Source organism: Nicotiana tomentosiformis, chromosome 2 (genome assembly GCF_000390325.3).
Source record: "Nicotiana tomentosiformis chromosome 2, ASM39032v3, whole genome shotgun sequence".
In the NCBI taxonomy this organism is placed as follows: Eukaryota; Viridiplantae; Streptophyta; class Magnoliopsida; order Solanales; family Solanaceae; genus Nicotiana; species Nicotiana tomentosiformis.
The window spans coordinates 166,927,975-166,947,244 of NC_090813.1; the positions used below are offsets into that span (position 1 = coordinate 166,927,975).

At 40.1% G+C, this 19,270-nt stretch overlaps 1 protein-coding gene across 1 annotated transcript; it reads left to right on the forward strand.

The window, feature by feature from the left end:
• The first annotated feature begins 18,521 nt into the window (after positions 1–18,521).
• Positions 18,522–18,971, forward strand: LOC138906025 (uncharacterized). Its single transcript, XM_070194543.1, has one exon. The coding sequence runs from the start codon at positions 18,522–18,524 to the stop codon at positions 18,969–18,971; it is 450 nt and encodes a 149-aa protein (XP_070050644.1).
• The last annotated feature ends 299 nt before the right edge of the window (positions 18,972–19,270 follow it).

Genomic DNA, 19,270 nt, shown 5'->3' on the forward strand with positions numbered 1-19,270 from the left:
CTCTTTCTCTCTCTAAGATACTCTCACCTCTCTCTAAAAATATCAGATTTTTGCACTAAAATAGTCCTTTTACCTCAATATATCAAAATAGGGTCGGGTCAAAAATTAGAAAAATTAAAGCCCCGACGTAGATCTGTGGTCATACATGCGACCGCATAACACATCTGTAGTGGTTATGTGGCTCGCATACCTGTTTTGCGGTCACATAATGCACCGAAGAACTGGTCTGCAGTCGCATAATGCACCACAGACTTCCTCCAAGCTTGCCCCGCACTGATTCACTCTGCGACCATTATGCGGTCTGCATAGTGATTCTGTGACCACATAGTGTGCCACAAAAATGTCTTCTTCTGCCGAAAATATTCCTTTACAATCCTCAAACACATAAGCCTACTTCGACACCACGAAACCTTAAATTCCTTTACAAAATTTTACGGGGCCTTACACAAGCATTCTTCTAAACATCTAAAACCGTCTATGCCGTCTAGAACCCATGAACTTCCTTTCAAAATTGAATCGCAAACATGTACATGCAAATCTAAATCCCACACGATGCATCGCATCTATCATTACATAATATTAAAGCACGAGAGTCCTATTATCAACTCTGAATCACACGTAGGATAGACACCCCATCAATCAAAAACCTTCCACTTGGCCATATCCTGGAGAAAATCATAATACGCAACAAACTCCCTATGGCTGTAGAAACTATCCGTCTTAATTCATGGTCGACACTATCGAGAACTCTTAGAAACCAGTTTGCACATAACCAATCCATCAGAGCTGAATCCCTCTAACTTCAACCAAGTCACATAGATCACCCAATCCAAGGGTATTTCCAAAAAATACACATAGAGTCTCACCACACCAAGGAACAAATCACCTTTATTACTATGCTGACCAAACCACTACCAAGCTGACCCATTTGTTCAAATTCTCCTCGACTTTCTTTCAAGTTCACACTTCTCCTAGCTAGTACAATACGATACTCAACCCAAACCTCTCTCTATGAGATCTTAGCATGAAACCACATCGTCCTAAGGCACATAAGCCATATTATTCCCTCTTAAACATCAAATAGTACCACAACCAAGATACCCCTATGAAGTGTCCTTCTATGAATCTGAAGTTTTTTCTTTAACCTGTTTGATACTGAAATGTAGAACCGATAATGATACAGAAATACTGCAAGTCTTGGCACTAACCAAATGCAAATATCAGATCTTAGTCATATACAAAATCCGGAAAACCCTCAAATACCGCATATGAATCATGAACTCATTAGAATACGACTCCAATCTCCAATGCAATGCCTATACGAGCCGAAAGACTTGTGCTCCATTATTACACAAACACCTAAAGAAGTAACCCCCATCTCTTAAGAAACTGAGTGAATCCCTACTCCACGCACACTGCATCCATCAGGAATTACAAACCTGAATCATTCCAAGATTCCCATATGCCTATAAAATATAATACATCATGCATCTGACAATTTCCTTCCCCCACCAACCTCGAAGTCAGCCCCCATAACCGATCCACAAATATGTCTCAGACCAAAATTAATATAATACATGACCATGTAATCGGATTGTCAATAGTAGACTCCCCCATTTGGTTCGAAGCCATAGAACATAACATCCGATAACACACAATGCCCTTAATCCATAAATCCCATAATCTTGCACTGTAATTCAACTAAATCCTTCATACGCTCATTTAGAACCAGTGATGAAATACCTCAAAGCTTCTGCCAAGCGCATATTCACCCTCGCAATAGTCGTTCGAGTCATTCAAGCAATCCTAACTCAAATTGCGGCACATATAACCCGTTGGTAGAAAGAAAACTCTTCACAGAAACATCATAAGGATCACACAACCTTAGAGAATCCTGTAGGAGATAAACCACTTGCTTAGGCTCAAACTGGCATCTCTCTACGCCCTATCATGTTCACAACCACTCTGTAATCGCTAAATCCTCCCTAGTCTGAACTCGTCAACGAGACTTAAATATCTACTTTATTCCACAAATATAAAACTGAAAGATCCCTCAAAACAATCGAAACTCAAGACATTACAACACATCAAGATAGAAATCAAGTGCCCATAGTCCTTTACGCCCCAAGCAAATTCTCCTCATCACATCCAAATCATCTAAGCATAGTCCTCAGTCATATAATACTCATCATATATCTATCCAACCATGCACTGAGCCATCAATCCCACTCCTAGGGACAGTACCATACATATAAGTCCAAATGCACATACTCACACAACTGAATCTACCGAGCCCAAGCTGCAATCTGAGCCTGGCCTCAAGTCCTCCAGACTGGCCTATCACCAAAGCACAAAAAACACATCTCGCACCTCATCCATGACATCACAAGTCGTTGATGCACATCTGATACCGAGTGCTCCACATGACATAAGAGTGGGTGGAAGGAAATCAAAGATATACTCTTCAAGTTGAATCAATGTCGCACGATAGAGAAAGAAGGATGGGAAGTTTCTTAGATGCCCTGTAGCCTCTCGAAGATAAGTATGGATATCATCATACCGTTCCGCAAGACTCTACTAAACACTTGCTCATGACTCATAGAACCTATGAACCTAGAGCTCTGATACCAACTTTTCATGACCTAGAATCCACCTATTCATGATGACACCTAACCCAACCCGGTAAGTAAGCCAAACAACCGTCAACACAACTCTAATGAAAATAATAAGAAAATAAATAAGTGAGATAACTCCATTTCCATACATTAACATAGAGAATAGTAGTACAAGGCATGAGCATCTAAGTCTTAGACTTACAAAGCTGGTATGAAAATAAGTAAAATATCTATTAAGAATATATATAAATAGAATATGAATCTAAAACTACCAAGGATAAGTGGTAGCTACATTCGGAACACATGTACATCTTTAATACCAGCTCCCGTCATCCACAACATCTTAGCTCTAAAATTTGCATGCAAGGTGCAAGTGTGTTGTATGAGAACAACCTCGGGGAGGTAATAGTGGCATGAATTATAAATGATACTTGCTAATAACCTATTCATTTCATATATCTTACAAGGACCCAGCAAAAATGTTATCAAATCATAAATCACAGATAATGCCTCCTCGGTGCCCAAAGATAACGTAACATGTTCTTTTTCAGTTAATAATCTAGTAAATAGAGAAGATATGTGTCCAATATCAATAAATCATCATACATGCATATAGAGAAGATATGTGTGATTAAACAAGTCAAGTCATACGGATTCACATATAGAGAAGATATGTACCATGTCTCATCTTATCAAGTAAGGTGGCATATAAAGAAGATATGCATTAAGTCATGTACATATTCTGGAGCTTGAAAATAGAGAAGAGATGTAGCAAAAATTATGTATACATCCAAGAAAATTGCATGTAGAGAATAAATACAATAACCAATTTCACAACCCAAATCCTACCATTGGGGTCGTGATGGAACCTAGTCTCTAAAACTAAGTAAGTCGATCACTTGACATCATTAAAATCAATCAAAAATGATAGAGAGGTAGTACAAATGTCACGAGCTCTAACTAAATACATGGCAATATCTCAAAATACAGTACTATTCGAAATACATGAACAATAGAAATGAAACAAAGAAGGTGACTCTGAGGCCTGTGGTCGGGACATGCAGGGATACCTTGAAGTCTCCAATATGCAGAATGCCTCACTGACGATCAATTCAATCCGAAGTACCTAGATCTACACAAAAATATATAGAAGCGTAGTATGAGTACACCACAATCGGTACTCAGTAAGTATAAAGACTTACCTCAGTGGAGTAGTGACGAGGTTCAAGTCATATGATACTCCCTAGACAAATAACCCGTGCAATTAATATATCAAAGAAACTACCAACAGAAATATAACTGAAAACAGTAACAACAATCTCTTTAGAACGTGTAATAATAACTCATTGTAGTAAAATCCATCTTTGATCATAAAATTTCAAATAGAGGTGAGGCATGTGATAACACGTCAAATACAACCATTAACTCATATAAGTGCGAGACGAAAACTTTCAGAAATAATTATGTAATCAAAATATCAACCCTGTCTCAGCACAATCACAACGTCTAGAGGGACACCCCGAAATATCACATAACATCATCAATAATGCCACCCTTATTCTGTTGCATGTGCACATAACAATGAAATGCCTTCCTTATTTAGCCACATGCGCATATATCCACCCTTATTTTGCTACGTGGGCATCCCGAGCTAACGCCACCCTTATTTTTCCCCACGCACACATCGATATACACAATCGTACGTCAAAGACCTCATGGTGACACCCCCAATCAATCCGCTCTTTATGTCCACAAATGCTACAATACCACAAAACATTGATTCCAAGTGCCACAATATCACAAACAATGATACCAAAGTTTCACTAAGATATAAGCTCACAACTTTCAACAATAGTGCATAAGGACATAACAATAATCATAAAAGTGGAGGGGTGTTCAACAAGTAAAACATGTATATGGATAAGTCAAGATCAAGTAGCCATAAAGTGGCCTCAGCATGTTTAATATAAAGTTCATTATCAAACTAAGGCATATTAATAGCCTACAGTCTAATCCGGTCAAAACCACCCATAGTACCTGTGTACACACTCCTCACCTCATGTACATATCACTTTTCACATCACAGAAATAAACAAATCAGGGCTAGAACCTAAGAGGTATTCCCCCACACAAGGTTAGGCAAGATACTTACCTCAAACAAGCCAAATCAGTACTCTAAAATCCTTCCCGCATGAATCAACTTTTGGACGTCTCAAAACTAACTAAAATAACTTAATAATATATCAATAGAAGCTATAGAACAATAAAGCTTTGATCTTGGAGAATAATAAAAAAAGTCAACTCAAAAAGTCATACCGGTCTTGCCTCCTACAATCTGACAAAAGTAACGAATTTCGAACACCTATTCTAATACGAGTCCAACTATACAAGTTTCATCAAATTTCGACTCTAAATCGTGGTTCAAATACCCATTTTTCATTTAGAAAGGTTTTTACTAAAATTCCCAATTTATTCACTTAGATTCATCAATCAATTACTAAATTCGAAGTTGGAATCATGAATAATAAACCAATCGAGTCAAAAACACTTACCCCAATCCAAATCGTGAAAATTCCCTCCAAAATCGCCCAAATCCGAGCTCCCAATCTCAAAATATGGTAAAATAACTCTAACCCTCAAAATAGAGTATTTTAATGAGTCTAACTAGTGATTTCTGGTTTTATGATCCCAAGGTCGCATCTGCAGAAAATGCCACGTAGATGCATAACCCAATAAAGTTCCAGCCCCTCACTTCTTCAGCCAAGACACTGCGTATGCAGTGTTGCTTCTACGATCCCTCCTGTGCACCTTCGTTGTTGCTTTTGCGACACTAAAACCACATATGCGGAAACCCTTAAGCTCAGCCAATTTTGCATCCACGGTCCCAGGTCCGCTTCTGCAGACTCGCACTTGTGGACCAAATGTCTCAGGTGCAAAAGCACCAGAATTGATCACCCCCAAACAACCACAAATGATTTGAAGCCCATCCGAAACTCACTCGAGGCCCCTAGGACCCTATCTAACTACACCAACCGGTCCCAAATTGTAACATGGACCTACTCTAGGTCGCAAATCACACAAAATAACATCAAAATCAAGAATCGCACACCATTCAAGCCTAATGATCTATTTCAAATTTCCAACACCGGAACTTACGCCTAACATGCATAAACAACTCGGAATGACCCTATGTTTTACACACGTCACAAATCCCCATACAAACCTATTACAAGGCTCCGAATTCCAAATGGATATCGATAACCACAATGTAACCATGGGTCAAACCTAGGAACTTCTAAACCTTCAAACTCCCAACCTTTGCCAATTAGAGCCAAAATAACCTAGGAAACCCCGAATCCAAATCTGGACATATGCCTAAGTCCAAAATCACCATCCAGGCCTAATATAACTATGAACACTCCGATCTAAGGTCAAATACACAAAAGTCAAACTTAGTCAACATTTCAACTTAAGCCTCCAAACTATGAACTAAATGTTCCAACTCAATCCAAAGCCTCCCCAGAACCAAAACATCCATCCCCACAAGTTACATAACAACAAAAGCACCTACAGAAAGCATCACATAAGGGAATGGGGCTCAAAATCACAAAATGACCGGCCAAGTCATTACTTTCTCCCCCTCTTAAACAAACACTCATCTTGGAATGAGTATAAAGACATTCCTGAAGTGCCAAAAATATGAGGATATCGACTCTCCATATCATGCTCGGTCTCCTAAGTGGCCTCCTCGATCTCCATTGAACATTCGTTGATGCAATGTTCTTCGACCTCAACTTCCGAACCTGCCGGTCAAAAATAGCCATCGGCTCCTCAACATAGGTCATGTCCTTGTCCAGTTGCACCAAGTTGAAATCTAACAAATATGACAGATCCTCAAAGTACCTACAGAGTATGGAAACATGGAACACTAGATGAACCCGCGATAAGCTGGGTGGAAAAGTAAATTTGTAGGCCATGGTGTAGTAAATGCCATCTTTCCTGCATCATCTTCATTAATGAGGACTAGGTTATATCCCTCCATAGAATTCGAAGAATGACTATAATTGTCATGCCCCGACCTTGGGGAGTGTAACCGGCACTCAACCGAGATATCCTAGTCAGGCAAGCCTACTTGATGCCTTCTACCTAACCTTACCCAAGAATTATTAACAAGATATAGTCATGTGAAGAAGATAAATATGCAACATTATATTTCATTACTTAAAGGGGGCTTCATTTATAATTTCTAAAATATTACACGTTCATATTAAAAAGTGGAACATCCGGTAACTACAAGATTTAGAGTCATTTTTCCCAAATAAAAACACAACCCATACTATGTCTACAGAGCCTCCAAATGAAACAGAAGAGCAGTATGAAAGTGCCAGTGACAAGGTCCGGCTATACCTCAAAGCTCTATGCACAAGGATCAAAAGACACAAGGCCCCGAGAGGAAGTGGGGCTCACCAAATCATCTGAGAAGATGATGTACTACTAGCAATGATCAATGCCGCCTGTTGTGGAACCACTTCATCCATTAAAGATGTAGAGTCCCCGGCAAAAGGAACGTTAGTACATGAGGAATAATACTAGTATATAAAGTTAAACACCCTCTCATGGATTAGAGTAACAACACAAAAGGAGAGAAACATGAAACCAATGAGAAACCGAAATAATATTAAAAATGCCACGTTAAGAGTAAGGTAGATCTTCAAGTAAATATCAATATTTTAAGTTGGGAGATCTTTAGTACTGATACACCACCATTCATATGAAATGGAGTCCGATCTATGCTTGATCAGCTAAGCCGTCTCACCCCAAAGTATTAGGATTGACATAGAAACACAACACCACTATGTGCACGGAATGGCACCCGATCTCTACTCGATCGATAAAGTTGTCTCACCATAATGCCATATGGGTTGACATGGTCTTTGTTAGCTATCAACTCATCCCAATTAAGGGTAATAATCTTAACACATCAACACGGGAATTTATCCCTATAAGTCCCCGTAAATGTTCGCCAAGGAATTCAAGTTTTGTGGTGCCGAGGTAGGCTAATGTGTTCGAAGGTAGGCGGTACAAACATTTTGGGTTGAAGAATGTACTGAGGAGTTGATGGATATTTTTCGCAGAAGAAGGCAATTCTGCGATCAAGTTTGCGACCGCAAAACCATTCCGCGGGCCGCATAACCATTGTAGAGTTGAGCAGAAAATATTGTTGAATTTTTAAGGTCGTTTTGCGGCCCATTATGGGATCGAAAATCCGTTTCGTGGTCCGCACTTCGGTTGCATAATTAGTATAATAAATTTTGGAGGGTGATTTTGTGGTTCATTTCCCGACGCATAACTGGTCTACGGACTGCAGACCTGCCACAAACTTGTCCAGACTAGCCCAATTTTTGGGATTATTTTTGCGGTCCATTTTGCGGGCTGCATATATGTTATGCGGTCCACTCTGCGACCGCAGAGTTGAGCTCGGAGGATCCATTTTCTATTTTTATAACCTGACCCAATTTTGATTAAAAGCCTTTAGGGCACGTTTTGAAAGCAAATCTGATATTTTAGAGAGAAGTGAGAGTATCTTAGTGAGAGAGGGTGAAGACCGAGAAATTTTACTCATCCATTATGTCCCCAATCGTCAAGAATCATGGAAGCCACTCACTAAAACATCATCTATCCATGTAAGTCCTTCTCCTAAGATTCCATGCAAGGTGTTATGGGTCTAAGTATGTTGTGGGGTTGGAGATAGGCCATGAATGTGCCAATACGAGGTAGTATGTAGGATTGTTGAACTATTTTGGGTAATTCTTGTTGAAACTAGTTGAGGGAGGAAGGGATTACCATTGTAGAGCTTTGTAGTCAATTTTTCATAATAAGTGTTTGAAAAATTACCAAGAGAGTTATATCATGAGAATCCTTCCAATTAATATTCGATTTTTCGCTATCTTCCTATAGATTGAGGTTGCTAGAAGTATTGGGGCGTTGTATTAATATAAGGAAAGCAAGCAAGGTATGTTGGCTAAACTTCTCTCTTAGAATCTAATTCCATGATGTTCCTGTAAGTTTCAAGTTGGTTGACCTAGGTTCCTACTTCCCATGTTTCGAAGCTGTTCCTAATAAATTCGACTATCCCAAGTAAGCATTGTGTTGAAAGATGTATGTACTCAAAATGTGTTCCTATCATATCATGATCTTTGAGAATGTGTCTAAGTATGGTTTATGCATTAAATGTTATGGCTCCAATTCGTGTTTCAAATAAAGTTTATTAGGCTTAATTTGAAAAGAAAACTCAACGTGCTTAAGACTCATAATGCTCATATACATATTTGAGGTCTTGATTACAAATTCCCTTAAATTTTAATAACCTATGATGGTGTTTGGAAGTGAAAGAAGTGAGAGTGAGAGTGAGATATAAAAATGTGGCCATGGTTGTTGTAACTAGTGCATATGATTTGAATCTATGTTTTAATTGTAAATCATCATGTTCTTCTTTGTAAGTGTTTCCAATGTGTTTTGAGTTCTTATTTACCCATGAGATGAAACCGTGCATTTCCTTTTTAGAGAATTATTTAAAAAATGGTGTATTACACGTTTATGATTTTAACTTGCGCTTCGATTGCCAGTCATCATGCTCCGTTCTTTGGGAAGATATCCATTGTGTTTAAAGTCTCTTTACTAATGAACTTAAAGTTATGATTTCCGGAATACTCTATATGTTGATGTTTATGATGATGATCCTTAAAAGTAAAGAAATGAAAGTGTGAAATATGAAATACGGTCAACGTGCCATGAATGAAGAACTCTATGTATGGCCAAGAGAGCCAATGAAATAACGATGTTGTGAGTGGTTGAAAGTACTAATAGAGCTATATGTGGTGTGAAAGGGTATGAGATGAATGTGTTTGTAATTCTATTTCCTTTGTGTGCAAAGCAAAATATTTTTGGGAGTATCATTAGCGAGCCGAGGAAGGGTGGGTGGTAACGGCCAGCACCTGAAACTACATGTGCCGGTATAGGAGTGCATTGACATTATTCTCCTTAATTGGGATGAGATTGATGTGATGATATTATTTCCCTTAATTGGGATGAGATTGATGTTAGTTTTGAAATGGAAGTCAACCCACATAGCATATGTGGGGAGACGGCCTAGCCGATCGGGTGGAGATCGGACACCATGTCGCGCACATGGTGGTTCGTACCCTAGGTATCACCTTTTATTTTGTATCACTATGTCAATACACATTGATCGTGGAGATATGGCTCAAATGATCGAGTTTGTGATCAGACTCCATGCCTTATGTATGGTGTGATGATCGGAGGCTAATGATCTCCCAACCAAAAGTGTTAATTTCTTATTTTGAAATTTGTTGTGTTTTAACTTAGCATTTGGAAATCATTAGTTGTTACTTGCTTCTTTCATGATTATTCCCTTGATATGTCAGTATTCTACTTCATGGGAGGATTTTTAGCTTTACATACTAGTACTATTCCATATGTACTAATGTCCATTTTGTCGGAGGCGCTTCATCTTTAATGGATGCAAGTATTTCGTTAGCGGGCAGCTTTGATCCTCGTCAGCAGTTACTTTCTACTCAACAGGTTTTGGTGAGCCCTATCTTGTTCCGGGCCTTATGTCACTTGGCATTGTACATTGTGTTTTGAGGTATAACCGGGGCCTTGGCGCTGACAGTTCCATACTACTCTTTTGTTGTTCTTAGAGGCTCCGTAGACATGTTGTGAGTGGTGTTCAATGTTGGGTAATGAACTAGAAGTGTTGGTATTTTGGAAAACATGTTTTTCCTCGTATCTATAAACTTGTAATTTTTTGGAAATCATAAATGAATACCCTTGAGTAATGGAAAAAGAATGTGAAACACATTACTCTTATCATGTCTATCTTTTGTTACTGATTCTTATACTGTTAATGGGTGAGGTTAGGTAGAAGGCATCAAGTAGGCTTGCTTGGCCGGGGTATCTCGCTTGAGCGCCGGTTGCGCTCCCCAAGGTGAACACATTTTAAGTATATAACTTTGACACAATGCTCATTTGGGATAACATAACTTGTTGGGAATAGCTCGGAACATTAGAAATAAGAGCTCGGGCAAACTACGCTTGAAGCTTACAAGAATTTCATGGAATTCGATTCTACACGATTGTAAGGCCCCTTGAAATTTCACCTAGAACCCGAGGTTTTGTGGTGCCAAGGTGAGCTAATATGTTTGAGGATTGTAGAAATTCTTCGCGATGAGCTTGCACGCCGCGGTACTGACTTTTTGGATTGAATAGTGTGCGGGAGAGTTGAAGAAACATTTTGGCAAAGAAGGGCATTTCTGTGGTCCACTATGCGATCGCAGAATCACTCTAAGGGCCACAGAACCGCCGCAGAGTGAAGCAGAAAAATGGCCAATTTTGGAGGTCATTTTGCGGTCCATTATGCGGCAGCATAGCCTTTTTGCGGGCTGCAAAACCCATCGCAGATCCAGCATAAAGATTTTCGGAGGGGAGTTCTGCGGCGCATTATGCGACCGCAGAACTGGTCTGCGGACCGCAGATCTGCCGAATACCCAACCAAAATAGCCAAGTTTTGGGACCCTTTCTGTGGTCCCCTTTGCGGGCCGCATACCCATTTTGCGGGCCTGTCTGCAATTGCAGAACCGATTTTGGCAAGTTTAAGTTTTGGAAAATTTACTCGATCCCATTTTTAGAAAAAGGCTTTGGGGGTCATTTTTGAGGGTTCATCTGATATTTTTAGAGAGAGGTGAGGGTTATTTTAGAGAGAGGAAAGGGAGGATTAAGGATTTCACTACTCTACTTTGATCCAAACTTGGAATTTCATCAAAAGGAACTTGTTAGGGATTCAAATTGGTAAGAATTTCTTCCCCCAATTCTTCAATTTTGGATTTGGGTTGATTATGGGTGGTGAGAGTAGATTTATCACATGCATGAGCTAATAAGGATTGTGGGGAAGTTGTTGAAAAATATTGGGTAGTTTCGTTGTTGAAATTAGTTGAGGGAAAGGTTGGGTCATAGTTGTAACAACCCTTACCATGCTAACCCCTCTAATCGTGTTTGTAATCCTCTCCCCCTATAGAGATTGGCATTGTTAGGAGTGTTGAGACATTATTGTTGCACTGCGAAAAGCTCTTATGAGGTATGAAGGCTAAATTTTTATTTTATTTTTTTATTTTCTGTTATTGGAATTCTCGTATTCTTGCGGAACTCCATCATGTGTAGTTGAACTTGAAACACCGTTGAGGTGGGATGTCTAGATAGTAAATTTATCCTCAAATTGCACAACGTGTTCGAACCCTCATATGTTAAAGATTTTCTATTTTGACTTAATTATGTTATACCCCTTTTGAGAAGAAAACCTTGTACGAAATCAATGTGATCAAACACTTCTTTCTCATATGGTGAAACTTTATATATTTACACTTGCTAAGGCCAAAGGTGCCAAATGGTTGATTGGAAGTGTAACACCCTGAAATATTTTGAAGTACTTAAGTGCTATTAAGAAAGTTGATGTACGCTAATTATATTATTTTGTGTATAGACAAGGACTATTATATGAATGATATCAATTGATCATGATAATATATGTATGATGTGCATTAAGAATGGTTTATGGTCTAAGAAGATCCCCAAGGATAAGTCAAAATGAAAATTTTATGATGGGATAAAGTTTCAAGTGAGTTCGCACAAGATCCTAATTCAAACGCATGCTGATGCCAAACTATAACTACTTAGGAGATGCTCTACCTGTAGAATTAAAGCCTTTGAGTTTAGTTTCCAACTCTTCAAACCGTTCGTCATTTGGACATTCCTACAAGAAGTTATGACCAAATTACCAAAGGCTGGCAGAATGCGAGTCTGCGACCAAATCTGTGACCATTATGCGATCGTAGAAGTGATTATGCGACCGCAAACTGGGCGCATAATGGACCAGTACAACCTAGTTTTTGGCACCAATTTTGCGATGCATTTTGCGACCCGCATAGCCATTCTGTGGTCCATTATGCGACCGCAGACCTGATTTCTGAGGGTTAATTTTTTTATTTTCATAACCCGACCCCATTTTGATAAATAGGCTTTGGGGCTTATTTTGGGGCAATCGTCTAAGGTTTTTTAGAGAGAAGTGAGAGTGTTCTAGATAGAGAAATTAGATGAAGTGTTTTGTTCATCAAGATCATGCCTAAGCTATGAAATCCAACAAGGAAATCTCACAAGATTTGCATCTAAGAGGTAAGATTCAAACCCCTGGTCTTCAATTTCGAGTTTAGGGTAAAATATGGGTGATTGGGAGTGTGATTCTTGGGTGTAAGAGTAATATTTATATATGCTTCTACTAATAAGGTTTGTGGAAAGATTGTTGAGCTCAAATAAGTAAAGATTGGGTTGTGAAGTGAAGAAAATCTTGTAGAAGAGCCTTGTAGTTAAATTTGCACAGCTAGTATTTGATAAAATACTCAAATGAGTTGAGACCATGAATATCTTCATAATTATAGTTCAATTTTGTTATGTCTCAAAATAGATTGGGATTGCAAGAATTTTCGAAAAGTTGTAGTAATTTAAGGAAAGCTCAAAGCAAGGTTTGTTGGCTAAACTTTCTCTCTTAGAATAGATATACATAATATTTCTGTAAGATCAAGTATGATTGGCTCAAGATTCCTAACTTCTATATTCCGGCTGATTCCCTATAAACTTGTTTATTCCGAATGAGCCGTATGTCGAAAGATAGATGTTCAAAGTATGGTTTGCATATTAAAATATTGTGGCTTTGAGTCGTGTTTATATGAAAACTAGTATACCAATTGGGTGAGAAAAACTTGATATGCTTAAGACTCATAATTGCTCATATGTGTACCTAATGTCTTGATTGGAAGTGTCTTGTTGTTGATAATCTTTAAAGATGCTTGAAAATGAAATAAGCAGATTGAAGAAATAGAGTGTGGCCAATGTGCCAAGAATTTAAGTTATAGTTGTGGCGAGTGGTGACAATGAAATGAGAATATGTGATAAGAATTATGAAATGAGCCTCAACTCCACCTTTTAAAAGTGATTTGGAAAATAGAATTTGCCTAAGAGCTTTTGTACTCAATTCATACCCATTAGTGACTGCTTTAACAATGCTTTGCTTTATAAATATATCCAGTGTGATTCGAGTTCTATATAATCATATGTTGAAATTGTACATTATCATTTTTGGGGAAATGTATTTCAAAAATAAATTAGGTGTCACTTGTTGATGATTTGAACTTGCGCATCAATTGCCAATTATTTTACCCCATTTTTAGGAAAGAAATCTATTATGCTTAAATTGTTCATTTATAATGAACTTAAAGTTGTGATTTCCGAAATATTCCGTTTGTTGATATTAGATGGTGATCTTGAAATTGAAAGAGGTGAAAGTGTGGAATATAAAATACGGCTATCGTGCCAGGAATAAAGAATCTTGTGAATGGCCTACTGAGCCAAGGAAATATTGTCGTTGTGAATGACTGAAACTACTAATGAGAATTTATACAATGTGAACGATGTTGATGTGAGTACAATTGTATTTATGTTATCTCTGTGTGCAAATCAAATCAAAAATGTTTTTAGGATTATCATTAGCAAAACCGATGAAGGGTGGGTCATAAGGCACACACCTGAAACTACATGTGCCGGTTCTCTGTGTGCAAATCAAATCAAAAATGTTTTTAGGATTATCATTAGCAAAACCGATGAAGGGTGGGTCATAAGGCACACACCTGAAACTACATGTGCCGGTGTATGGGGGGATTGTGATTATTCCCCTTATTTGGGATGAAATTAAAATATTGGAGAAATTTTGATATTATTCCCCTTAATTGGGATGAAACTGGTAACAACTGTGGATTGGAAATGTCAACCTACACGGCATATATGTGGGAAGGCGGCCTAGCTGATCGGGTGGAGATCAGACGCCATGTTGCGCACATGGTGGTATTACTCTTGGTAACAACTTTCTTTTGCATCACATGTCAAACCATATTGTTCGTGGGGAGATGGCTAGCCGATCGGGCATGATCGGACTTCGTGCTAACAAAGATGATGGTATATCGGTGCTAATGATCTCCAACCAAAATTGTATATGAAGTTCGTATTTTGAAAATTATTAAGTTTTAACTGGAGATTTGGATATTGTTGATTGTGACTTGCTGTTTCTATGTGTTGCCTTTTCTTCTATGGGAATTCTATTTTGAAAGGGGACTTTTAGCTATATATACTAGTGTTATTCGACAGTACTAACGTCCCTTTTGCCAGGAGCGCTGCATCTTTAATGGATGCAGGTGGTTCTACAGCAGGCGACATTGATCAGTGATAGCAATGCACTCTTTTAAGCTGATTTGGTGAGCCCCACTTCATTTCGGGGTCATGTATCTTTTATTTCTCATGTACTGTATTTTGAGGTATAGCTGGGGCCTTGTTGCCGGCATTTCCATATTACTCTTCTATTGTACCTAGAGGCTCCATAGACAGGTTGTGGGTTGGGGTTTATATTGGGAATTGAACTAGAAATGTTGGTATTTGGAAGTCATGTTTTTCATTAATTCTATAAACTAGTAATATTTTGGAAATTATGATTGAAGCTGCTAATGGAATGAAAAGGAAGTTGTTAATAAAATCTTTTCGGTGTTTGATTAATGGAGTACATATCCTCTTTATTCATGGATGAGTTTGAATAGAAGGAAATCTAATAGGCTTCCTCGGACGGGTTCTCTCGGTTGAGCACCGGTTGCGCTCCCCGAGTTTGGGGCGTGACAGGAAGAGAATTTTTTTGTAGAAACTATTATCGTTTCGGGAATCCGAAGTGTGGCATTGTGAATACGCATCCACCCGCACATGTTTGGGTGAGGCGGTGGGGCTGCTTTATATAGAGATTAGTATTGTGATTGCACCTCTACCCGCACATATTGGGGTGAGTCGGCGGGTCCGCTTTGTGTAGAGTTGTGGTATTATGATTACACCTCCACCGGCATACATTGGGGTTAGGCGTTAGGGTCGCTTTGTGTAGAGTTGTGGTATTGTGATTATACCTCCACCCGCATACATTGGGGTCAGGCGTTAGGGTCGCTTTGTGTAGAGTTGTGGTATTGCGATTACACCTCCACCCGCATACATTGGGGTGAGGCAGCAGGACCGCTTTGTATAGAGTTGTGGTATTGTGATTACACCTCCACCCGCATATATTGGGTTGAGGCTGCAGGGCATCTTTGTGTAGAGTGTATGGAATTGTGATTGTACCACCACCTGCATACATTGGGGTGAGGCGGAGGGACCGCTTTGTGTAAAGGTTGTTACAGAGGACCACCAACTTGAAATTTATAAATGTAATTGGAAGTTCTTAATAAATGTTTTTGACTTTAACGGCTATCTAAGCCCTTTTATTGTTACCATGATTCATCATATTTATGTTGTATTTCCAAGTCCTTGAATAGGTGTTTTGGTTTCATACTAGTACTATTCGACTTGTACTAACGTCCCTTTGCCGGGCGCTGCATCTTTAATAGATCCAGGTGGTTCCACAGTGGGAGGCATAGACCAGTGATAGCGGTACACACTCTTCCCAGTTGACTTGGTGAGCCCCACTTCATTTTGGGGTCGTGCATCTTTTATTCCGTGTGTATTATGTTTTGAGGAATAGCCGGAGCCTTGTTGCTGGTACTATCATTGTACTCTTTTGTATCTATTAGAGGCTCCGTTGACACAGTGTGGGTTGTATATATGAGTGTTGGGAAAGTCAAACTAGTCTTGTTGTATTTGAATCACTTGTTTCACTTCAACTATGAAAGTGTATGTATTTTGAGATTTTAAAATGAACTAACTAATGGTGATGTAATTTGTGTTGTTCATGAATCCTCTCGGTGTTAATTAATGAAATTTATCTTTCCTTTATTTATGGGTGAGTTGGGTAGAAGGAAATCTGGCAGGCTTGCTCGGCCGGGTTATCTCAGTTGAACGCCGGTCGCGCTCCCCCGAGGTCGGGGCGTGACAAACTTAGTATCAGAGCCTAAGCTTTTAAAGTGTCCTAGGATGTCGCAAAGCCGTGTCTAGTAGGGTCCTTCTTATCAGTGTGTTTTCAACCACATCTATAATTGGGAGGCTACTTGGACATTTAGGACTAATACCTTTCTTTGATGTTCTCGATCGTGCGATAAAGCTGATTGTAAGATTGTTCCTCCTTTAACTCGTGCATTGCTCTAACTTTCTGTACATGGCACCTAGGAAAAAGGCAAGAACTCGACAAGGAGCCAATGTCACCCAGGAGTGGCAGTTGATTATATATTTTATGATGCGGGAGAGCACCCGAGGGGTGAGGATATTCCCCCAATTACTACACCGCCTGATTCTACTATTCCTGCTCAGACTTTACCAGATCCTACACCCACCGAGGGTGCAACGGTTCCTCCAACTGATATTCCAGTTCCACCTCTAGCCCTAGCTTTCGGTCCCGGTGTTTCTGATGTTGGCTCAGATAGTTGCTTCGTAGGCCCAAAGATCAAACGTTGCACCCATTTCTTCTAGTCAACCAGGGGATTCCGCGAGTTCCAGGGTGAACATGTTTCTCCAGTTGGATCCTCCAGTGTTCACAGTTACTGATCCTGAGGAGGACACCCAAGACTTTATTGATGAGATGCACAAGACTCTCCGAGTTATGCATGCTACGGAGATGGAGGGAGTGGAGTTGGCCTCCTACCGCCTGAAAGGGGTGGCCTATTCTTGGTTTGAGATGTAAGAGGAGTCCCGTGAGGAAAGGAACCCTCTGGCGAGATGAAGTGAGTTCACTGATGCCTTTATAGATTATTTCTTGCCTGCTGAGACTAAGGCAGCCCGTGCTGCTATGTTTTAGAGCTTGGAGCAGGGTAGCATGAGTGTGTGGGAGTACCATATGGAGTTTGCGCTCCTGTCCAAGTATGTTATTCACATGTTGCACACTATGGAGGCTAGAGTGCGCCGGTTTGTGCAGGGCCTTAGCCCCTTGGTTATTAATGAGGCCACTATAGCTACCTTGAATTCTAATATGAACTATAGGAAGATGGTGGCGTTTGCTCAAGCTACATAGAATCATAAACTGAAAAATAGAATGGAGTGTGAGGGTAGCAGCAAGGCCTGGTTCGCAGGCGACTTTGGTGATTCGTCAGGTGGTGATGGTGGTAGGTCGGTAATTAGGGGAGGGTCATCAGGTCCATCTCAGTAATTTGTTCAATCTTCGATGAGTGCACAGCCATCAGGGCCCAGTCAGCAGCAGTGGAGTCATTTCAAGCCCAGTCAGGGCAACAGGGGACCACACCAGCAGGGTCGGCCTGGAGGGAGATTCCAGCAACAACAGAGGCCCCCATGCCCTAAGTGTGGGAGGATGTACTTAGGGGTCTGGTTCATGGACCTACCTATATGCTATGAGTATGGTATGAGGGATCACATCTAGAGGAATTATCGCTCGTCCCTCCGGATCATAGGCAAGGGTGCGGCGCAACCAGCTAGTACATTAACAACACTTCCTCTAGCTCGAGGCACCCAGTACCAGCAAGGCATGGTGCAGCTAAGGGTGGTGCACAGAGTTCGGTAGGATCCATCAATGCTATGCGAAGGCGTCGGGATTCAATGACTTCTCCGGATGTTTTCACATGCATATTCATTATCCAATATCATGATGTGTATGCTCTTATTGATCCCAGTTCCAACTTGTCCTATGTCACTCCTTATGTTGCTATGAAATTTGGGATAGAACCAGAACAACTTCATGAGCCGTTCTCTGTATCTACTTTGGTTGGTGAGTCTATTGTGGCCGCGCGGGTTTATAAGGATTGTGTTGTCACGGTGCGTGGTCGGGACACCATGGCCAATCTAATTGAATTGGGGATGGTCGATTTTGACTTAATAATGGGGATAGACTGGCTTTATTCATGTTTTGCTAAGCTTGATTATCGAACCAGAACTGTTAGGTTTGAATTTACCAATGAATCGGTGATTGAATGGAATGGGGATGATGTGGTACCAAAGGGCAGATTTATTTCTTACCTTAAGGCCACGAAAATGATTAACAAGGGGTGTATCTACCATTTGGTCTTAGTTATAGACACTGATGCTGAGGCACCTACACTTGAGTCTGTACCAGTTGTGAATAAATTTTCGGAGGTCTTTCCGGATGAGCTCCCTAGGATCCCACCAGACAGGGAGATCGATTTTGGGATCGATGTGATGCCAGGCACGCAACCTATATCTATTTTGCCCTACAGGATGGCACCGACAGAATATAAGGAGCTAAAGGAGCAATTTAAGGATTTGTTAGACAAGTGTTTCATCCAGCCGAGTGTGTGTAAGGCCCCGTAAAAAAAGTTTTCCTAAAAACTCGAATTTCCGTGATGCCAAAGTAGGCGTAGAGGTTGACCAGTGGACTAGGAGTTGAAGGAAAATGTTGGGCAGAAGTATGCATTTCTACGGCCCATTCTGTGGACTGCAGACTTGTCGTAGAGTGGGGCAGATTTTTGGGGCATTTTTGATGCCCAATTTTGAGGCTATTATGCGACCGCATAGCTATTTCGCGGGCCGCATTCTTGTCGCATATCCCGCCTTGGGACCTTTTGGAGGGAGGTTCATGCGGTGCACTATATGCGACCGCAGAACCGTTC

What these genes read in the sequence shown, in the direction of transcription:
- LOC138906025 (XM_070194543.1), top strand. Translation starts at nt 18,522, where the DNA reads ATGGGGATAGACTGGCTTTATTCATGTTTTGCTAAGCTTGATTATCGA.